This window comes from Parasteatoda tepidariorum, chromosome 10 (assembly GCF_982258835.1).
Source record: "Parasteatoda tepidariorum strain Cologne lab strain chromosome 10, Ptep-v5.0, whole genome shotgun sequence".
In the NCBI taxonomy this organism is placed as follows: domain Eukaryota; kingdom Metazoa; phylum Arthropoda; class Arachnida; order Araneae; family Theridiidae; genus Parasteatoda; species Parasteatoda tepidariorum.
Genome location: NC_141764.1, coordinates 78,431,602 through 78,456,708, shown reverse-complemented (window position 1 = coordinate 78,456,708; position 25,107 = coordinate 78,431,602). Strand labels below are relative to the sequence as shown.

General features: G+C 31.3%; 1 protein-coding gene across 1 annotated transcript; it reads right to left on the bottom strand.

The window, feature by feature from the left end:
- Nucleotides 1–9,342: 9,342 nt before the first annotated feature.
- Nucleotides 9,343–24,699, bottom strand: LOC107443599 (E3 ubiquitin-protein ligase MARCHF3). The gene is made up of 4 exons (XM_016057517.4): nucleotides 24,453–24,699; nucleotides 19,985–20,094; nucleotides 17,778–18,034; nucleotides 9,343–9,633 (listed from the first exon to the last, which is right to left on the bottom strand). The coding sequence occupies exons 1-4, from the start codon at nucleotides 24,595–24,597 to the stop codon at nucleotides 9,495–9,497; spliced, it is 651 nt and encodes a 216-aa protein (XP_015913003.3). The 5' UTR covers nucleotides 24,598–24,699; the 3' UTR covers nucleotides 9,343–9,494.
- Nucleotides 24,700–25,107: the final 408 nt, after the last annotated feature.

Sequence of the window (25,107 nt, the reverse complement as noted above, 5' to 3'; positions counted from 1 at the left end):
TCATCATGGCTAGTCGAGGAGGAGAAAAAAAATATCGAATTTCACTGTTTAGGTTAATGTAATTTCGTTCTCGCACCACATTTACGCGTAATCCATCGCCAATTCCACGTGCAATCGCCTAGTTTATAATCAACGGTATGTTTTGTCAATTCGCGATCCGAAGACATGCCATCACAATTTTGATCCTCTGCAGAGGGGATGGCACCCCCGCTTCGGTAACCCAACGACCTGTGCGCGAAGTCGAGCACTTTACGGTAGAACAATTTTATCGAGGACCGATACCGCCTGTCCTCGGTCTCTTCGCATGCTAATCAAAGTGGTCACCCATCCGCACACTGACCACAGCCAGTGATGCTGGACTTTAGTGATCTGCTGGGAACCGTGTCTTAACGATCAGTCCACTGCGGGATCAGTGGTAGAAAGATAGATAGTACAATTCAGAGAAGCACAGCGTGAAGATACATCCAGTGTTACAACGACATTCGAACCCGCTACCTTTACGCAACACAGCGTTTAGCGCCTCTTATTTATTGTGTACCAATGTACCCAAAGGCTCGTGTGCATAATTTCATGTGTGACTTTTGTCAAGTTGGAAATTAGATAGCTTACGATAGAGAAAAAACATTATAAAGATTCATACAAATTTATGGGGTGACTTTGTTCTTGTGTTCTTTCCCATCCGTTAAAGGCACTAGGTCGCGGGTTCGCATTTCGCTGCAACACTGGGTGTATTTTTGTGCTCTGTGTCTTTCAACTTGACGAGGGCTGATAAACCGTTCTTTGTAAGTGAGCACGCAAGCCTGCATATGTTGATGTAACAATAAATAAAATAAGTACTTTCAGTCATACTCAGACGGCGTAGCCAACGTCTGAGCTAAGGACTGTTTCCCTTTATTCTCACATTACAGCACGGGGACATTTATTTGTATATTCTCCGGCAGTTGGTTGATCCTAAAGACAAAGTTCCCAGTAGAACACCGAGGTGACTGACTTCGGTCAGGAAGCAGGTGGTTGGCCACTTTGATCAGCCTGTGTAGGGACCAAGGGTGTGTGGTATCGATTCTCGTTAAGGTCGTCGCGTAGGTCGTCGGGCTACCAAAGTAGAGGAGCCACCCCCTATGCCGAGGATCAAAATTGTGTTGTGCTCGAATCATCCTCAGGGATGTTTCCTAGACCATCGCCAATAGCTCATTGTGCAGCTCTAGTAGATAAATAAGTGCGTAAATATGTACCTGCCTAATTGTATATCATTGTAATCATATGGTGGGGCTCAAACCTGCTACATCCATGTTGCAGGAATACAGGCTTAGGATTGATCTCAGATATTTTTTAATAAAAATAATAAAATAATAATTAGAATATTGTTGTTGTTGTTGTTGTTGTTAATTTACGTCGCACTAGAGCTGCACAATGGGCTATTGGCGACGGTCTGGGACGCATCCCGGAGGATGATCCGAAGACATGCCATCGCAATTCTGATCCTCTGCGGAGGGGATGGCACCCCCGCTTCGGTAGCCCGACGACCTGCGCGCGAAGTCGAGCACTTTACGGTAGCACAGTTTAACGAGGACCAATACCGCACACCCTCGGTCCCTACGCAGACTGATCCAAGTGGTCACCCACCCGCACACTGACCGCAGCCAGTGATGCTTGACTTCGGTGATCTGTTGGGAACTGTGTCTTAACGATCAGTCCACTGCGGGACAATAATTAGAATAACTAACCTTTTCATGATTATAATGCTGAATGAGAATATTACATTGCTGAATGAAAATATTACATTATATTGCGTAATTACATTGCTGAATAAGAACATACAAAATAAACAGCATGGAAGTAAAAGTATTAAAATGTAACCATTTCGTGACGATCTATTATTTTAAGCCTGAAAACAACAACAAAAACGCATGGGTAAACAAAAAACAAAGATAAAGCTTAATATTTTTGAGTTGCAATACATTATCGAAAAGTTATTAAAGAATAAATTTTTGAATATATAGCTGAAATAAAATCTTCTATTTGCTACAACCAGTCGATATTTATTTTCCGGATTGTAGAAACCTAAGCATGAACCATTTGTAATCGTGATCAGATGTTTACATTTTATTGTTGTCACGAAAAGCAATAAAAGATTTCTTCAAGGAACGTTTTTACGAAAAACATGTTTACCATTTTTTTAAAAAAATATAATACGAAGGGTTAGGATTTTCTTGTCTGTATTTGTTATCGAATTTATCGGATTCAAATAAAAAAATTTTTTTTGAATAAAAAATCTCAATAACAATCTCAAAGGAAAGTAATTTTTATTGCTTTCATTATTGTAATATGGCAATAAAAAAGGGTTTACCTTTTTAAAGAAAATAAGCTTTTTGTCAGGATATTAGAGGGGATTAAATTAGATTTGAAGTTCAGTATAAAATGAAATAAGAAAAAAATATGTGAGGAAAAATAAAGCGAGATAAAATAGAAAAGTATATCCAAAAGTAACAAATGTATAAGATAATTAATTAAAAAAATTAAATGCATAGTAGTTAGTTGTTAATTTTCAATCTGAAAAAACAATGCTTTTTTTATTTATTTATTTAATTGAAGCATAGGAGAAAGAGCAGATTAACAAATTCATTATTTTTCTAATCAAGACATATCTCAAAAAAAAAATTGATGGACTTCAGACATTATAATGGTAAGCCACATTTTAAATGGTTCAAGCAATTGTGAAAAATACCACGATTTCGTAGTTTAAATATTAATTTCCTACCCCAAATATATGTATTTTTTTCTTTTAATTTTTGACAAATATTTTAAGGATATACATAAGCTATCACATTATTAGTTACATTAGTATTTAGTTTTAAAAATATACTTTGGAAGTTTTTATTGTGCAGAGGAAATTTATCGTCAACTTTTCAAGTACCTATCTGGAAACAAGTCCAAGGAACAATTTCAGGAATCGACCGGCTAACTATATGATTTTTGGGGTTGTATTCTTTCATATATAACCATAATCATATTTGGTCCTGTTTTATAGAAATTAAGTTTAATTTTAAAATTTGTAATTGCGCACTTGTATTTGTACCTAAAGCTGTTTTTTTATGATTTTTTTGAAATAAAAAGCTTGTTATACTCAAGAAAAATAGTCTATGGTTTTACACTGAAATTTCGTTTCAATCTATTATTGGTAGAAGTGTACTTTATAAGTAAGAAAAGGACGTTTTGTAAGACATAAGACAATTTGTAATAAGGTAGTTTAAATAAATATCATGAAGTAAATGAAAAAAAAAATAACTCTTTGCTATTGTTATAAGGCATAATACAATTTTTAGGGAATCATATTAATGTTATTCAAATAAATAAGGAAAAAAATTAACTTTCCTTATTTATTAATACTTCTCAATTAATATTAATAATAATGAATTCAATTACTTCTCAATTAATATTAAATTTGTTTGATTAAATATCATCTAATATGACAAAACCATGAACTATAATACTTAAGGACGATCCACTCTCTGACGTCATCGCGACGCGTTTCTCGAAGTTTCTACAACACAAAACAGAAACAGTTGATTCAGTTAGAGTTCCTAGATAGCAAGAACTCTTGATTCAGTTGACAGACTACAGCATATTATATAAATACAGCATTATGGCCTCTGTCATATTTTCCTTTACTTTTCTACGATTATATTTGCAGCATGAATGAAAGCATCATAATTTTTTGTGATTTATTGTTTTTAAATTGAGTTTTTATGCTTTATTTCAAAAAAAATTTTGAATTAAGATTGAATTACGTGAATTTATGATAGTGTGTCGAAATTTTTTCGTATTATTTATTCATATAGAAACATAAAACTTCTTAATCAATTCGAAATTTTTATTTTACAGTTCAGTTCCATAATATGTTAAAAGTATTCCTGCCATATCTTTATTTTAATCTCTCATATAATAAATTCTATTATAAACAGAGAAAATAAAAATAAAATAGGACATTAATAACATTTTTCCGCAATTTATTTTTTAGCTTAAAATGCGTAATGATGCATGTCAATGTCATTCAAATAAATATGTATTTTATTTAACACTGAAATAAATTTAAGAACGAGAAAAACGTTGACTTAACAAATCAACATCTATAAGCAATTCATGGAACTAAAATGAAACAAATGACCAAACTATTTTAAAAAAAGCTTTATCAGCCCAATCAAAAATAATAAAAGAAAACGATAAATTCATCAATCTAACTGGTAGTTAAGCTTTTCGCCTTAGCGTGGCGCTAAAACCGTTAGGGCGAAAATGTTCCCATTTAGCAGGGCTAAAGAGAATAGAAGGGCTGGTTCACTCCTTTGAAGTATCTCTCGCCGCGCCGATCCTACGACGTCACTCTAGTGACGCCACTTTGGCGCAAAGCTCGCACTTTTACTTCAAGAACGGAGCGCTTGGCCTTACTAGCTCTAACTAATATTGGATCATTTCTTTTTGCGAGATATTCTAAGACATTTGTTATTTTCTATAATGACTTTCCTCAGTTTTTGCAGTGAATTTACAAGAGTTTAAAACTATTATCGAAATGCCAGTTTGCGCGATTGCAACTTACAAAAATTCTGATATAAAAACAAAAGGAAAAAGTATAATTTTTCGCGTGTTCCCTAAAGTACAACTATGCAAAGAAAGGATTCCAAAATGACACAGTTAATATAAAACAGCAATACGTTTATTCTGTCGTAAAGAACTTTTATAAAAATTCATTATCTAAATAGAAACCGCCTCGTTACTTCATAAAGAAAGGCAGGTGAAAAGAATTAAAAAATAGATAAAGTCAAAGAAAATTAAAATGTAAGTAAAAAGTATAAATAAAATATATAGTATATAGTTGAAATTCTCCTAATTTCATAACATATTTTTTAATGTAGTTATTCTAAATATTTATGATTTTTTTTAAAAATTATATTCTCTTCAATTTAAATATCTATAAATTATATCATCGTAAATTTAAATGTCTATAAACAATTGTAAAATTTCTAATGTCATTATGAACATAAATTATTATTTTGCTTCAGTAATTAGCGTTTAAGGTTGATGTTCCCTAATGATTAAGTATGAACAAATTGCTATTAACGACATATTTTAAAATCAGGGATTCTAAATTTAACTTAACTTATCTTTATAAAAGAATATGTAGATAAAAAAAAAGTGTCGATATATGCCTTCATTTTCTTAATAGTTAAAGTTAAAACTGAACTTTTTAAAATAAAGTATTTATCGTGTCATTTTCACCAACTAGCAAAACATTTTTATAAGTTTAAAGTGGTATTTTTTTAATATAATAACCAAGAAAGTTTTTCTTGAACTATGTTTATGAACGGAAATAATGTGTTAATTACGTAAAGTTTGCAAGCTAATAACTAGAAAAAGTCTAATTTATTTTTACAAAGAGAAAGATGCAAAGTTATCATATCTTTGCTTGCGATCTCCGAGATCTGTGGACACAGTGACGTCATGAAGAGGGAAATCGTAGCTTCAGCTCTAAGAGCGGAGTGAACTAGCCCTTGTATTCTCTTTAGCCCTGACCATTTAGTGGCTCAATAACACCTGATCTTTTTAAATGCTCTAGCATTAGAGTGGAAATATTTTATATATTTCTCTGTGGAAAAAACTTTAAACTATTGTTATTCGCGATGGCAGCGCTTGAACACGCCCTCTAGCTAGTAGTATATTTTCAGGCTTTTATTTATTAAGATTATCGTTTTCTTGGTAAGTATTTTTTAATTTCAAATTAATAGTTTCAACTAGAGCTCAGCTATTCTGTTTTTGAGTTACATATTGTAATGCATACCGAGATCTTACAATAATAAAATTTTGTTGTGTGGTAAGTCATCTAAAAGTAATGAAGAGATAATCTATGTATGTATTATTTGAAAATAAAATTTTCAAACGAAGAAAGTTTCATTTGGAATTCTCCGGATTTATAAAACAAGTGTTATGATTTTTATAATAAAAAATGTGCTACGAATTTTTTTTCTAGTTTGATGATAGTTCTCTACAGAATGGTTTCCTACGTCTGATGAAGAACTTTAAGGCTAGAAAGAAGAAACAATATGAAAGTTTTTTATTTCAATACGAGGAATTTTTAGAATCTTTTTTTTATCGCAAGCATTCTTTGTTTTACGTTTTTTAGTTTATAATGATTTTTTTATTGAAACTTTAAATTTCTTGATAAAAATTGTTGTCAAAAAAATTTTTTTTGCAAAATTAAATGGTATAACATGTGATTCTGTATACTATTTGCATGATTTTAATGTTTGAAGTAATATGATACAGAAAAGTATGGAATGCAAATTTAAATAGACCTTTCACAGTGGATCATTAAATTTAGCTGAACGATTTCTCAAGTTCTAGGTTTTAACTCTAATTGCAAGATTTTTTACAAGTATTTTCCGATGTGTTTTGGATGTTTCATTTTTAAAAAAAAAGGTATTCCATTTTGTTTTCACTTGCGTGCGAAAGAATACAAAATATTTTTCTTTTTTAAATTTAATAAGCCACAATAAAGATGGAACATTACCATGCCACACTGAAAAAATTTCCAGTGAAACTGATGATCCTGTTGTTCTGCTACCAGGAATTCGTCTCAGATAATAACACCCCCTATAGATCGTTGCGTTCGCGAATAAGACATAAAATAATCACTTCTAATTTTTTGTTCTACGACATAATAATGCTACTCAACTATACACAATCAAATAAATATATATATGTAAGAAACAACCTTTAATTCTTGTTGCATAAAACGTTGTTTTTTTTCTTCTTGAAACTAATTATAACTTTATTCAAATAAATAGATATATGTAATGAAAATAAACGTATCTTTTAACTAGCGTTGTAAGAAATCAGACGATTTTTTGGAGAACAAATAAATATTATGAAGTGATCATGAAAAAACTTATCTTTAAAACTTTTTTCACTAAAATGGAAAGGCAAACAATTTAATCAAAACTATTTAACGCAATACGCATTGGAACGAAACGCACCTCCAGTATGGCTTAAAAAAACATCACGCGTCAATGGAACTTTTTTTTCACCACAGATAACAAAGGTATGTATCGTGAAGACAAAAATAAGTGGCGAAATATGGGGATGATGTCTGACGTTTCTAACTTCGTTTCGCACGAAAACGGGCGACTTTTCTTTTACGTCGTGTGGGCGTTTGTGGCAGACAGGTGTTTCCGAGGGATGAAAAGGAAACTCTGACATAGTTATATCCGTATTTGATTCAACGCCCACGCAGTTTCTGTATTTTTTTCCTCTTTTTTCTTTTCTGGAAGTTCGCGAAAAAGCGTAACATTTTTATGTTGAGTCAACAAGGAGAATTTCACCTGCGCATGAAACTGATATTGAAAATTGTGGAATTATTAGACAACAGTATTGTTTTACCAAAAGCAGATGTCTGTGATAATTTCTTCGTTGTGAAGCAAAAGACTGGTTTATTTGATTAAATATAAACGATGGGAAGAAATGAGAGAGGCAAGGAATTTTCGATTCACAGTACTTTTCACCAAAGGCAGCTGTGGATTACGATGTCTGGAATAACTCCTTCGTTGCTAAGCAACTATGGATTTATTTGATTAAAAATAAATGGTGGGATAAAAAAAATGAGCAGAGCGAGATATTTCGATTCGAGGAAAAAAAGTACGTCTTCTAACATTGAAGTACGGGGGGAAAAAGTACATTAACATTGTTAAAAGTTCAGCAAAATAACGCATGTTAAAAGGTGTAACATGGAGAATGGAGTCCTGAGAAATCGAACTTTGAAAATACGACCTTTTTTAAAAAAAAATATGGTTTTTCAGGAACTATTCGACCGATTTCATTCAAATTTTGTGCTTCACCATGTTAAATTTCATTCTTTAAAATATATGAAATATTGTGTACCTTGCAGTTCAGAAGTTTTTCGACTATCATTAAAGTAAATAATGAAAAATTAAATAAATATTTACTAAAAGTTATTTTTTTGCATGGAATTATCTTTGGATAAACGAATTTTATAATTGTGATATTAGTTCGAAAGTAGATTATAATTACTACATTATTAAAAAAAGAACCTTGTAATTGCAGTTAACTGCATTTATAATAGAGTAATTGTAGTTTACAAGAAAAAAATGTAGTTCTTCAGACCCCCGCATGGATCTCTAGTAAAGATTTGAGTCAGAAAAATTGTCTGAAAATTTCCTTTGTTGAATTTTTACGCTTGTCATTGAATTTCATTTTATAACTGTCGTTGAACATCCGACCCAATTTTGAGTTATAACTACGAATGTTCAACTCTGTAGCCTTACAATTTTGAGCCCAATCCAGAAGACAAGGGAACTCCTAGGTCAAGTATTTGGAGAAATTGGCCTTCCCAGAGGATTTTTTGATAACCGGCATTTGATTTACATGGTGATAAAAATACGAAAAGCTCACAGCTTGACGGTAAAGGGATTCTAACCTATAATCCGTCTATCACTGAGGATATTTTAACATCAGCACTGTGGTCGGTGAGAGCAGGATGCAGAATTCGTATCGACCAGTCATTGCTGGGATTCGAACATGGGTCATCTCATTGGGGGCGAGTGCTTTATCCCTTGAGCCACCACGCCTCCTTGTCATTGTATTATTTTCAGTCAAATGCGAGTGGGTACTTGGTTGTGTTGAACAGATTCTTTTTTACCTTAAAATTAGCTATAAATAACTAGGCGGTCCCTAGATTATTACTATTAGAGCTTACTTATTTAATATGTTTCTGTACTATCTCATATTTAAAACACCTTTTCTAGATTATTAAGCTTTTTTAAAACATTTTTATTATTATTATTGTCTTGAGATGCGTTTGAATTTTGCAAATTTGACTGATCCTTAATGATATACACGGACCATTAGATGTAATAATAATGAACATCATAATTAATGTAATGTCCTGATTTTAATTTAAATTTTTTTATGTGTATTAGGGACTCTATTCTTTATAATAAATTAAAGTCCTATTGAGTAGTCGTCTTATTGAACGCAATAATAATAAAATACGTAAGCTTTTCTAATGCCGTTTTCTCAAAACATTTCTTTATACTGGTAAATATGAAAATTCCTTCAATTTTCAACCGATTTAATAAAATATTTTGTAGTTGTTTACGTTCTTGCGGAACTTTCTTATTTTATTGTAATTTTTATTAATTAACTATTATACCTTGACTTAAAATGTATTTTTTTTCACTGTGCCGCCATTTTATTAAAATAAAATTCTTAAAAAATAAGTATTCAGCTTTTCAATGCAACAATTATATGCAATACAACAACGACACAAATCCAGTTAATTAACAAAGACATCTTTACTTAATTTATAAATCAAACCATATGAGTAATGGAACAAAATTTTTACAACAATACTTACCTTAAAATGTTAATAATTAAGACACTTTTAAAGGAAGGAAATGGTTAAATTTTATACAAACAACGTAAAATAATTACACTTGTTCGCGTGTTAAAACATCTTGCTGTGCCACGGATTCATCTTCTGAAGTAATTGAAGGAAGTTCAATCGATTCCATGTCAACCACTTCCCCTTGACTATTTCTCCAATCTTCGATTAAGTGGATGTAAGTTCTAATATTAAAAAATAAATTAAATAAATAGAGAAAATTAATAAATATTTTACATAAAATACATTTATTATTACAATTGAACGCATATAACAAAAATAATTTATTTTATAACCGTCGTTGAACAACTGACCCAATTTTGGGTTTACGACTACTAATATTCAACTTCGTAGCCTTGCAATTTTGAACCAATCCAGAAGACCAGGAAACTCCTGGATCGGTACCCCCAGAGGTTATGAGTACATGGAGGACTTTGTGACTCGACAGATTTTACGTGCATCAGTCAGCATTTACTACACGGGGAGTCTTCGGCTATATGAGATCGAACCCACTACCTCTTAGACATAGGCCCACTGTCCTGCAAAACCAGGCTATCCCGGGTAACAAAAATATTTTATATTTTATTTTATAACCGTCGTTGAACAGCCGCCCCAATTTTATGTGTTCACTAATGTTCAACTTCGTAGTCTTGTAATTTTGAGCCCAATCCAGAAGACAGGGGAACTCCTTGATCGAGTATTGGGAGAAATTTGTCTTCGTGGAGAACTTTTTGATGGAGCTAACCCGCATTTACGTTACATGGAGAAGAAGACCACGAGAATCTCCCACGTTTAACCCGACAGCAAGGGGACTCTAACCCCTGATCCATCTACCACTGAGAATATTTCACGTCAGCACTGTGGTCGGTGTAAGCCGGGTGCGTAATTCGTATCGACTGGGATTCGAACCCAGCAAACGCTCTATCCCCTCAGCCATCAACTGAGCCTGAGTCATAGCACAGATTTTACGCTTATAAACTTTTTTCAAATTTATTCATGAACTGATTCATAGATTCAATGATTTTTCAATTAGCCCATTTCAATGATTTTCGAATTCTTTGATTCAGCCATCATTAGTCGGATGATTCAATAATTATTCCTTAATAGCTGTTTCTCTAGTTCACAAATATGAAAATTCACAAATTTTATGTTCAGCTGATTCATTAAAATGTCAATTAATTGGCTCACCAATTTGATTGTTCATTGTTACACTTTCTATCTTTTCTCATTTTTTTTCTATCCTTTCTGACTCATTACTTTCATGTTTGTAAAGGTATTTGTAATAGCTGTTGCTATAGTTACATGAATCACAATAATATGTTATTAAGAGAGTTAAAAACAAACAGTCTTTATAACAACTTCGTAGGAATTGCATAAACAAGAAAATAAAATTATCCTCATAAAAATGGTAAAAGTCAAGATTCTCTGACTAAGTTTTATTAACATAGGAAACCTATCTTGCATTACTTGATTAAAAATTTCCATTTGCTTAAAAAATATACACAAGTTGAAAATAACAGTCGACATGTTTCTAGATCTCAAAAACAAGCGTCCTTTTTCAAGACTTGCCAGAAGTGAATAAGAAGAAACAAGAGTGATTTGAAATATAAAAAGTAAAGTTGTCTACCAAAAATGGAAAAATAAAGGTGAGAAACAGAACAAAAAAAAACACAGTGGCTGAGAGGGGCAAATCAGGGTAAAATGCTTTTCCACGCGCTATGGTGAGGAATCATTGCCGTTATGGTGAAATAAGCAAAAATTAAAATTAAGATTAACATTAAGGGGTCTAAACTTTGGACTACTCTCCTAACCAGACTGTTGGAACCATGCTTCCCATATTGCGACTACCCCCTATATTCTCGGAGACAGATATCGATAAAAAAAGGCATGTTCATTCCGAGAAAGTACTTGTTTGTGTCTGATTTTGCAACCTAAGATATCGTCTGCACTAATTAATTAGCATATTTGAGGTCCATCCCTCGAACCATTAAGATGGAGTCCTAAAACATAAAGATCCGATCACTAAGTTAAAAGTTATCAAGGGTGGTCCATTTTTTATTTTGTGCAATGTACATTTCGACAAAAAATAGACTAAAAATGCCTTTTTTTAAAAACAAATTGTAGCTTAGAGAGAAAGACCGATTTGATTTGAAATCAGCGAAACGGAAATATTTAAGAACTGTTAAAAAAAAGTTTCTTGCAACAGAAAGTAAAAAAAAAAAAAAAAAAAAAAAATTGTTCTCTCGTGTAATTCATAGAAATTGCATAATTTTTCTTTAAGAAAAGAAATTTTCGTTATTTTCCGTAATTTTTAGATGTAGTAAATTTCTATAGGATTTTATTAGGTTTTCCTGAAAATTCTCACAAATTTTCAACAGTTGGTACATTTACAAATCTGAATGAGTGAAAATAATTAGCGTGCATGATGTTTTTAGAGACAGAATGAATTCAGAAGTGCTTTTCTCAAAATTAAACAATAGCAATTAAAAAGAATGATTAAACATCTAGAAATAGTGAATCTAATGGACATCGTGGATGTATAAGAATAAAGCACAGCTTCATTTATCCTGGACAACTAAAAAAAAAAAAAGAAGGCTGTTAGTGTTTGGTTGCACCATAATTTATACTAATCGCCAGATCTTGTGCTTTCAGATTTCCAGCTATTTTATATAGGAAAATATTTCAATTCTTTGATCGAGATAAAAAAAAAGCAGTATAAAATTTTCTCACAAAAAATTCTTCAAATTGTTAGAAGGGTGAAGAGTTAGTTTTAAAGTAGTCGGAAAGGTGGTGAAATGTTACGAAACAGAGAGCCACCAATAATAACTTAAAAATATATATATATATTAATTTCCTCTTCAAAATTCACGAGAAATTTTCAGACATCCTAATATATGTGTCACTTTCCTACCATGTGACGTAAGATGAGGCATTCAGGGTGTTCTGCAATGGCAACCTTTCATACATAATTTTAGAATCCTTGGCGAAAATGAAGAATGAAATGCGACATCAAAGTTACCTGGATTGCTGCCGGAAACACAGAGGAATTTAAAGGTATTTACACTTCCAAGTTTAATTGAGCAACATCAAACTGATTCAATTCTGCCCTTCTCACTAGTAATTCAGCAGATTTCGAAGGCGTGTATATTTCTTTCTCGCATTTACTGATTTTAACTTATAAGGATTACATAAGGATTCTAAGGATAATATATATATATATATATATGTAACATAAAAAGCTTCAATTGATCTTTTTATGTTAGTTTCTTTGTTATAAAACTTCATCCTAACTAATTATTCTAAACGAAATACTTTCTCACACTTTTAAAAGCCACATCCTGTTCTTAAATCTATTTTTGGCTCAAGTATGCATTTAATTAAGAGCAGGACATTTTTCCCTTTGCTCTTGTGTGGGAAACGTTCAATCTATCTCATAAACCAATAGCAACTACTAAGATTTCCCTCTTTCCCTAAATTAAGACATTTTACGGATTTTACTTTGCAAGATTTTCCCTAACATATAACCAAGGAGCGCAACTTTTCGTGTGCACTTTCACTCACTCTCATGACTGCTCTTGTCTAATAATTAATAAATAAATTTTGTACCCTCCTTCCCGACCTATGACCTGTTTTAATCCTTCCACTCGGCAACGACGTTATAAGTCGACAGGATTGAACGGTCGGGAAGGGGTACAGTTCGTACGCTACATTAAAGATATTTAATATCTCATTTGAAATTAAATAAATCAACTTCGAAGAGGGTACTTCAAAAATATGGAATAACTTCAAATCATTTATTCAAATGGACATTTGGTAAATAAGCAGTCAGATTCTTCTTCAACTTAAGGCAATAATTAATTCACCCAGTATCTTCATCAAAAAAAAATAAACTCTTCAAAACTTGTTTATTATAAATGATACCTACGCACAGTGGAACTAAACGATCATCGGTTTTCCATATGTCTATGCTGCATATTTTGTCTACGTTCCTGAGACTACTAGAAAGCTGAGCATCAATTTCCTTCCTTGGACTAAAAAGAATAACTGCATCGAACTCCTGATAATTAAAATGTTTTATTGAAACCCTATCCCTTTGAGAAAGCGTTGATTTTACCACTCTTAAGTGCTGAGCTGGATTTTATCGTCGATGAATTGTTTTCACACCCCGGAATGGTTTACGATGGTCTCCTTAGATGTTCGACATTCAAAAGAAAAATAAGCTTCAATTTCTCCATTTAGTGTTAATTTACGATTCATCTTAACGAAGAAACAAATTTTTTTCCCTAGCAGCTCTCGCCTTGGCTTTTGGAATTGTGTTCACGGAATTTCAACGTACTTACATCTCTGATGTTGTGATTTTCAAAATATCTTGGACTAATTCGAACTTTTTCAAGCATCCTTTGAGTTTATTTTTTTCAACAATTCTCATAAAACAATTTTTTAAATGATTATGATTTTAATTTTTTCCCATATTTGATGTTTCTAAGTGAAACTACTTTTGATACATTAATCGTATTTACTGTTGAAATTTTTTTCTTGAAATATTTATTTTCAGTGAATTGATTGTCATAAGAATTGTTTCGAGAAATTATTTTCAAATTTATTGTTTTATGTGTTACAGCTTCTATGATTTTTTGAGTAGTAGAAATTATATTTTTGTTTTACAGTGATTAGGGTTTAAATGAAAATGCCATTTAAATTTTTTTTTCTCTTCGTAATGCAACTGCAATAATTATTGAGATTCACTTTTAATATATAAATGCAATTACGGTGTGGCAAAAATTAAATCAAGAAATGTTAAAACTAATACAAATAGTTTGGAAAAAGGAATAAAATACTTGTTGTTAGAATTTAAATTGAAGTACAACCAGACATTAATGCTTTAGTTCAACGATGGTAATTAGTTCATAGCTCAGCTCTAGCTCAGATATGTCCATAAATAAACAAAGTTTCTTTATTTCTGAACTTTAATTCCAGCATACAGATAGGAAAATGATCAAACACAAATTGAAAAATTTAGTAACCAAATACACTTCAAAAACACGTTTAAAATAGAAATGAAAATATTTGAATCCCCTAACAATAGTGACAAATTAAATTATCAATTAAGATCTCTGCACGAAAAATTACTTTAAAAAAATATCCAAACTAAAATTTTGAAAAGAAAAAAAAAAATATTTATGTCCAAGAAAAAAGAAAGAAAGAAAGATAGAAATGAAAAAAAAAAGAAAAAAAAGGTAATTTGCAAAATAACCAAACTTGCACTTCAGATTAAAAATAAGGAAAATAGCTAGATCAGTCAAAAATAAAAAACTGATTTACCTTAATACCATATTAAATTTGAAAGCTTTGTTTTGGATTTCAATTAGCGATTGTGTTAAACAGGTTGTAATGCAAAATCTGAGAAGACTGATCATCTTTTCTGATTATAAAAGCAATTTGTCTTTACATTTTTCCTGAAATCCGGGTTAATAATTGCAATAAAAATACCAAGAAAGAAAATAAAAGTACAAATAAATAAATATAAAGAAAGTCGAAAGAAAAAAGGGTATAGAAGGTAAATTTTTGGACATAAATAGCAGAATTGAAAATGATCTTGTGTTTTCTAATATTCTTGAGACTAAATATGATAATGGTGCGTAACATTGTCAAAATTATGTTGACAGAATTGTGCAAATCCAAGAAAATTAATTAATTCCTAACTTCAGTTGATTTTGAAAAAAAAAAAATTCCAAATATTTTGCTATTAAAGTGACAAAAAATGTAAGGTAAATAATAAATAAAGTGAAATAAAGACAATACTGAAGTCTTGGTCTTAAGAATAACAACCACTGTGAGATTTTTTATTCTATTTTGTTTTCAAAAAAGGTAAACAACACTCAAATATAATTTCAGATTGAAATTTTTCCAGTTAAACTGTTTTTTGTATTTTGTGTTTTACATTTTAAATTACAAATTTTTAACAAATGTTTATAAATTTTTGTCATCATGATTGAAGAGTTAACTTAAATTGTATTATTATGAAGAATTCTTATAATGAAAAAGCTGTGTTGTGATCTTTAAACAAAATACTTTTGAAATTGAAAAAGCTGTTAATTCAGAAAAAAACCGTTGAAAATGAAAATTTTACATTTGCTGATAAAGCTACTACAGACTTTTAATTGTGTTAAAATTTTTACAATGAGAACATATGTAAATGTTTTATAAGTTATATTACTATTATATATTGTTAAAATTACAAATTTGATTATCTTAAAAGTGCTTCAATCAGAGGGAAGATTTTGCAAATGGAAAATTTTTTTAAATTTTGGATTGTAATTAAACATTATTGGCGAGGGGGGATGTAACATAAAAAGCTTCAATTGATCTTTTTATGTTAGTTTCTTTGTTATAAAACTTCATCCTAACTAATTATTCTAAACGAAATACTTTCTCACACTTTTAAAAGCCACATCCTGTTCTTAAATCTATTTTTGGCTCAAGTATGCATTTAATTAAGAGCAGGACATTTTTCCCTTTGCTCTTGTGTGGGAAACGTTCAATCTATCTCATAAACCAATAGCAACTACTAAGATTTCCCTCTTTCCCTAAATTAAGACATTTTACGGATTTTACTTTGCAAGATTTTCCCTAACATATAACCAAGGAGCGCAACTTTTCGTGTGCACTTTCACTCACTCTCATGACTGCTCTTGTCTAATAATTAATAAATAAATTTTGTACCCTCCTTCCCGACCTATGACCTGTTTTAATCCTTCCACTCGGCAACGACGTTATATATATATATAATATAAGTTCAAAATGAAGAATAAAACAAAGAAAAATTATAGACATATGAAAAAAAGGGGGGTGGTAAATAATAAGTAAAAAAAATAACAAACAACATTTTATTAAAAAAAAAAAAAAAATGAAGTGTTTATTAAAAAACCGGAAAAAAAAGATATAATCTTTTCTTCAGCCCACACGATTATACCCGTAAAACAGAGTGCTTTCTGATATTGTATCAATAGAGCCAAAGCAAAATATATTAATACAATAGTGTGAGGAGCACTAAAAAATTTTTTTTACAAAATAACTACAAATAAAATAGATCATAAAAAGTTAAAAAAAAAACATGTAAAAACAGATAATAAAATAAAATAAAAAGAAAAAGCATTAAAAAGGGGGGACTATAAAGCGAGTAGCAAAATCATAACAACTTACATGGACGGATATTTTTCAAGAATGATTTTAAAATGTTTTCGCAGAAAGATTGCCAGATTACAAAATATGAAAACAAAAGCGCAAATTGAGTGTAACAAGAGGGTTTTAAAGTGTCGTTCTTACTGCACTGCTGAAGTGATTTGTTATTCTGAGTTTTGATTTGTTAGTTACCAAGGATGAGCCCGAAATGGATGTGCGCAAGGTTCCATTTCGGGCTCATCCTTGGTACCTAACAAATCAAAACTCAGAATAACAAATCACTTCAGCAGTGCAGTAAGAACGACACTTTAAAACCCTCTTGTTACACTCAATTTGCGCTTTTGTTTTCATCTTTTGTTTTCATATTTTGTAATCTGGCAATCTTTCTGCTAAAACATTTTAAAATCATTCTTGAAAAATATCCGTCCATGTAAGTTGTTATGATTTTGCTACTCGCTTTATAGTCCCCCCTTTTTAATGTTTTTTCTTTTTATTTTATTTTATTGTCTGTTTTTAAATGTTTTTTTTTTTACTTTTTATGATCTATTTTATTTGTAGTTATTTTGTAAAAAAAATTTTTGAGTGCTCCTCACACTATTGTATTAATATATTTTGCTTTGGCTTTATTGATACAATATCAGAAAGCACTCTGTTTTACGGATATAATCGTGTGGGCTGAAGAAAAGATTATATCTTTTTTTCCGGTTTTTTAATAAACACTTCACTTTTTTTTTTTAAATAAAATGTTGTTTGTTATTTTTTTTTACTTATTATTAACCACCCCCCTTTTTTTCATATGTTTATAATTTTTCTTTGTTTTATTCTTCATTTTGAACTTATCTAATGAGTGCTGTTTACTTGCAGCTTAAGCGCAATAAATGATACTTATTGTTTTTCTTAACTTTCTTAGTGTTTTATATATATATATATATATATATATATATATATATATATACATATATATATATATATATATATATATATATATATATATATATATATATATATATATATATAAGGATTTCGAAAAACATATAAGGATTCTAAAAACACATACAATAAGGCCTTTGATTATGACGCAGGCTGAATATTCGATGCTCATTATTAAATGTATCTAAACTTTTACAAATCCTTAAAAAAAATCTACCTTATGCACCAAAGAGTCCATATGATATACAACAAGGCATACGTCAAAATGGATGCGAGCAATATCACTGCAGACACAAAGTGTAGGGTTAACTTGTACTCTTGGACGCTGTTAAAAAGAATGCGGTAAAGAAATCTCCATATTAACCATATCAGAACAATGACTGAGGAAGTGAAAGAAGCGAAAGTCAATATGTATTCCATTCGCTTTGTTCTGTAGTTTTCTGTGACAGGATGCACAAACCATTCCAAACAACTCTATCAGAGAAATATATTTATTTACATTAAGACATTTCCAAAATTACTGACATAATATAAAAAATGTGATATGCTTTTAAAAACTGTTCTATGTTCATTGAGTAATCGAATGGATCAAAATTATTTGACAAGAGAGTTATAAAGTATACGCAAGCAATGAAGAGGGTGTAATTAGTAGCGTTTACTGTTTAAACTATGTTTATCAGAAGGTTACAATTAAAAAGAACACATTTACCATCAGACAAGCTGGCGATTTAGCCAGTTTTGATTTTGTTTCAAAATATTATTTTTAACAAAACAATTCCGTGACTAGCAAGCAACAAATTGCTAGTTAAAAAAAGCCAAATCCTTCTTTTTTTCTTTCTTTTTTCTAATGCCTGGCACTGAACTTTTCCGTCCTTCGCCTAGAAAGATGTCGGAAGTATTAATCATTTAACGTTACCCAGTGGGCACCTGTGAACCTAAGTCACTGAGGCGAGCAACATTACCCACGCCACCCTGCCACAGATACCTGTTTATAGGGTGGGCTACATTCACACATCGCGCAATGGAGAACAACACAAGCAGAGAGAAACATCCGTGCCCTGAGCAGGATTCGAACCAGCAGCCATTAGCTTCGCAGTCAGACACGCTAACCGCTCGACCGTCTGGTCGCCAAAAAACCAAATCCTTTTTACAGAAAACTCAGTAGCAAAAATTACTAATAACTTCTACCGGTCTGGATTTTCGATCGTTTAATTGTCTTTTATTGTGGGATTTTTCAAATTCCGATATCTTAAATGTCATGTTGTTAGTACGCGCGAATATCGAATTAGAGTTATCACTTTTTGACCTTAGTGATTATCGTTTTTTTCTGTTTTCAAATTTCAATATTTGTAATGCAATAATATTGCGACACCCGAAGTTCGAATTAAAGTAATCAAATTTTGATGCACATGATTCACTGCTATTCTGTCGTTAATCCATGTCATTTTCTGATCGTTTTCTTGGCAATAATTTTAGCTATTTTTTCTCTTTTATAACATTATTCCAATGTCAAAATTCCAATGTCTTTAATATAATGTTAGCACGAAGCGTGAATTTCAAATTTGAGAAATAATTTCTTGACGTACTCAATTTGCGAGGATTTCGTTGTAAATTCCCCTCATTTTAGGAGATATTTATAATTAATTCTTCGGCCTTTTCAATATGATTTTATTTATAAAGAAAAATCCGATTTTTTTCTTAATGCGATGTTTCGACACCTCAATTTTGAATTTGAGTAATGACCTTTTGATGTGCTTAATTGGTGATTTTTACGTCATTCTCTTACTCCATTGCTCGACCATAACAACGATATTTTTAATATATTATTAAGACACTGGAATTTCAAATTTGAATAATCACATTTTGACGTGCTCAATTCGCGACTATGCCGTTGGAAACCAACGTCCTTTTTGAATAATTTTCTCGGCACTTATTATAGTTGTCTTACGGCAATTTCTGCACCGTTTTTAAAATCTCGAAATTTTAAATTCGTTATTATTACTACCGACTTATTCGAAATCACGCACTTGAGTATTTAAACCTTCGAAGGAGTATAAATATTTAAAATTGACCATTCGGTGATCGCTTCATTGCAATAAGTTACACAGCAATGATTATGTTGAATTTTCTGCATCGCAAAATGCATTGGGGCACTGCTTTAAAAAATATTTGCATGAAACCTGATTTTGCTAGTTGTATTGAGTATTAACAAATTTTGCTGCTGATTTTGAAAAATGAAATCATGCCCTGTCACTGACAGGGCATGTATATGAGTAATTGCTCTGATTATGTTAAAAAAAAGAAAAAAAAAAGAAAGAAAGAAAGACAGCTGTAGCTGAAGATTAAGGTATCAGGATTATTTTCTCGGCATTATTACTATGAAAAGTATCATTACTAATTAATGAATCCATTTATTTTACTTACCTTTTGAACTTTTCTAGTTTTAAAAAGATAATGACAAAGCTCACACTTTTTATGTTCTGTTGTTTCAAGCCATAACTCCAAGCACCGTCCGTGGACATATTCTATTGTTCCTGATAAAACAAAATGTAAAAAAAGAAAAATATCGCTTAACTTTGCAAACTTTGTATTCAAAAAAGAAATTGTAACTTTTATTAAATATAGACTTTTTTAATTTTAAATAATTTGTCAGTATCAACATTCCAGAAAATGTCCCTAAACGTTTATGATAAAATAATAAGAATGGTATCATGATTTATGATAAGGCATTTCTTTTGAACATTCAAGAAAATATCCCTAAATGTTTATGATAAAATGATAATAATGGTATCATGATTTATGATAAGGCATTTCTTTTGAACATTCAAGAAAATATCCCTAAATGTTTATGATGAAATGAAAACAAAGGTATCATGATTTATGATAAGGCACTTCTTTTGAAACATTTCTCAAAATATATCAAACATTACAAGATCCATTTCTAAAATAAAGAAAAATATTGAGAAAGAAATCTGAAATAAAGTAATTTTCAGAATATAATAAAATATTCTCGAAAATTCGATTCATAAAAAAAAAAATGCATATGGGTGCATTTTTGAAGAAATAAGTGGCGATCAGGTGGCAACTGCTAACCTTTTTAATCAGATTAAGTCACCTTGTGGCCGGTAGCCAAAAGTTAATTCCGCTCTATAGTATCTATACTGTAACTAGCGCTAAAATTAGGATCTAGTAGGGCTAGGTTTTTTACATGTGTGTTGAACTGATCTTCACTTTTAATGTTGCATTCATTTTGTCAAAATATATTTTGATAACAGGCAATTAATTGAGCCGCGATGGCTAAGTGGACAACATTGAACTGTTATTGTGTTATTGATAAAGCCACAGTTTCGAATCCCAGTGGCGGCATGAAACTCTCCCAACTTCGGATCAATGAGTACCAGCTCGTCGTGGAAGTAAAGTTGACCTGTGCGCAATGCTGACCACATTGACACAATCATGCCATTGGTCGTGAAATCGGAGAACATAAACTTCCCTGGCCCACAACTGGCTCTTGAAGGCAATGCTTTTCTTTACTCTTTGCAAAGTTACTCTCAGAAGAAATAATTGCAAATGCTTGAAAAAAAAGGACGGAAAAAATCACGTCAGCAAGGCTTTAAAATGGTTAAGTGTTCAACGCAGTACTGCTCTCTCTGTCGTGATTGTCAACAAGCAGTTAGTGATAGTATAATTAGTGTCATAAGTTGTACAAAGAAATGGACAAAGTAAGTTCAGAAGCGAAGATCGCAAATTTTTAATCACTACAAATCTAAAATAAAAAGAACAATAAAAGAAAATTGTAATTGAATTCTCCGAATTTAAGAATTTTTAGTTCACTTTTGTGATTATAGCTTTTAATTTTGATTATTTTATTCGATTTGGTTATAGCATCCTAAATCAGCGAAAGCGTTGCCTTAATTTCTTCGTCCATATTGTAAACAAGTTCAACGTATGTTCAACAATGTAGCGATAATCTATTTGCATTGTGGTCAGATTTAAAATTAACATATTTAACAGAGTTTAGACTATATTTTGAGGCTGCTTTTGCGTTATCGTCAAATTAGTCACCAATATGTTGCAACCCGCACAGAAACCTATAAATAAGCTAAGTCAATATTTTTACTGTGCATATTAGATAACACGGATTTTTATTTTTACGTAATTTCCTTGCTTTATTTTGATATAATATGCATTTTATTCGGATTATAATTTTTTTTATGTTTTACTTTTGTTTTAGTTATGCTTTGTTCATGCGGTCCCATTTTATTTGGCAGGATGTTGCACGTAGGGGAGAGTCGGGTAGCCCCGCCCAGCGGGTAACCCCTGCCCACTGTCAATTTCATATGTATAGAATATTTTTTCAAGTCAATGGGCCATCGGACATTAATTGTTATTTTAAAAAAAGATTATTTTCAAAGTTTCAAGTATTTATGCAGCTGGTAACATGGTAAACAATAGTTTTGAAAATATGTTGAATACAGTAGTCATGAAATTAAGAAAAATTGGTTGAATGCTTCGAACTTCATTTTAATACTAAAAAAATAATTTTTTCTTAACATACAGCATTAAAGTATGTAGTCTTAAGTTTAATTTGCACAAAGAAAGAAGTTTGTATGTAAAAAATTGTTCGAGTAATTACAAATTTACAAAAAAATTGGATTTCGGGTAGCCCCGCTCACTTGAATGTCGGGTATCACCGCCCAATTTTATTTCGTCGATAAATGTACGGTTGCAAAGATTATTATTTTATTGCTTCAAATTTGAATGTCATATGCATTTTTAACAACAAATATATGTTTTAATATTATATGAAACATAAATTTATATATTTAAAAATGAAAAATTAAATATTTTTAAAATGTAATTGATTCATCCAAATTAAATTTTATATCAAGAAATAAATATTATGATAAGCTATTTGCTTACTTATTTATTTTCACTTATTTGTGAACGAATCAATCTACAGAAGCATTTGAATGCAATCAAAATACAAAGTGAATTTGTAATTTTATAAGAAGTATTTTATATTAAGTTTATAAGATGAGATCAACAAAATTAGTTTATATTGAAAAACAACTATTGTTATTAATTATTGTTACTTAAATTAAATTATTTTCGTTAAATATTTAATATAAATATATATTAATATTATAATATATTAATATACATTAATAATGATAAAAAGTATGACATTTGTTGTTATTAAATGATAGAATTCACTAAAAGTATATAAATATGTAAATAAAATAATTTTGTGATAAAAATGATAAATGAGGTTTATCTATTGTCAATACATTGGTCATTCTCATTTACACCTGAAAAAATAGCCAACAAACGCAATTTTTGTAACTGGGCGGGGCTACGCGACACATTTTGAAAAGTGCTGAAAAACATGTTTTTTAAAATTTCTATTTCTTTAAGTTTAACTATTCTTTTTTGGTTTATTCTTCTTGCATTATTTAATTAAATGATAAAACAATAGAAACATACAAAAATGTTGATTATTATTCAGTATTATACAGAAATATAAGCAATACTCCTTAAGTGAGCGGGGCTACCCGACTTTCCTATAAACACAATTGGAGCAAAAAATATTGCCAGTTTTTACCGAAGCAAGTTTGCTACAATTCTTTAACAAAAAATGCTGCAATTTTTATTGGAAAAACAATTAGCATCCTAAGATTCACCATGATGTCCATGAGTTTAGTAACTGGGCTTCATCCTAGTATACTTTACACGGAGACATTGGCGCTATTTGGGAAGACGATAAAGTTTGCAATCTGTAGTTGCTGGGTTGAGTTTTAGCCATTTTTCAGTGTGGAATTCGTGGTGTGATTTTGCGGTTGAGATTGAAACTTGTAAATTTGAGAGCGTTTTGTTTCGACATTGGCGACATTTTTCAAAATTGTACCAAACGTGTAACCTTTACTAGGATTTTACCCAATAACTGAGACGTACATCCTATAAAAAATACTTAGTTACTTAACGTATTAACCTTGGGAGGTATTAACCTTCATTGGAGATAAAACCAGTTTTTCGATCTTACAAAAAGTAAAGCTCATTTCCCAGCAGCATGAGGTCCACTTTCAATGGATTCCGTCCCACGTTGATATCCACGGCAACGAGTTGGCTGACACTCTCGCAAAGAAGGGACTAGACCATCCAGTCCCCTTCACCTCAGAGCTTACATACCTTGAACTTTTCGCAAGGCAAAAGGTCCAGAACAAACAAAAGTGGCTGCTTCCACCTACTCACTATTGGTATAAAGCAAAAAGACCAGGACTCTCCCTATCTCTTCCTGGTGACAGGCAAACCAACACTTGCTTATCCCGACTGGCCAGTGGTCACCTGAAAAGTCTCACATTTTCTGCTAATCAAAAGATCTTTCCTCTATGCCCTAAATGCCAACAAAACCAGGCATCACCTGAGCATATCTTGAACTGTTTAGGGTTGGACTGGAACGACATTCATTCCTCTCCCATTCTGGTTTCGGATTTTCTTAATGTCAACGGATTTATTGATCTGATCTGACCCCGTCAGACCAGATCAATAGCAACAACAACAGCAACAACGTATTAACCGATCGACCATTTTCGTCACATCTGATGACCAATCTGGAAGTGGTTCAAATTTAAATATTTCCTCATTTTTGCAATGCAATAAGCTATATTTGTATTTTGTTTATTTTCTTGTGGTCTATTATGTAAAAACAAATTTGAGAGATATTAAAAGGAATTAGGCATGGTGTTGGCGAAAGTGATCGATGGGATAATGCTTAAGTACCAATATTTGTGGTTTAACGTTAGGAAATACTTTTTAAATAAAAAGAATGCATACAGCGAGATTGGCGAGTGGCACTTTGTAAATGTATATTTTAATTAATAATATAATGTACCTTTGCATTTACACGGTTTCAAAAGTCGGCCAATGTTTGGACCACCATAACAAATCCTACAAGTCGGGTTATCTTCCAGATTACTAGCTTGCAAAGTTGCAGGAAATGATATGTTTGGGATAAGAATGTCATGTTCTTTAGACATTTTAATCTTGATTTCAACGTTTTATTTTAAAAATAAGAATCTAAATACTAAAATCCAAACGTTCGCCCTTTACATTTTTTCCACTTAAAAAAGCATTATTTACGAAATTTTAACGAATTGTGTATTTGAAAATTTTACTTACGCTAGCCTTTAAAAATAAACTTCTGCACAAGACGGAATTTAAAAAAAAAAATTGTACTTAAATGAACGTTACCAAAGACAATTACTTCAACTTCTCAACGTGTCGAGGGAGTGACCCTGGGCGGAGTGGGTGAAGTACGTCGGGAGTTTTACTCCTGGCAGGGCCACCCAAGGCGTGAAGGTCACTCCAGAATGCCCAGCTAAAGTCTGCAGGCTCTCATTACCCCACCATGAATAGGTCCACTGAGTTACTCTGGAGGAGAAGAGTGTTTTGTCCTCTGTACCAAGTGCTCTTCGGCCCAGGCATCCCCTGAACATCTACTGGACTGCCTCGGTCTTTTAAAACAAGACCTTATAGAAAGACCCTTA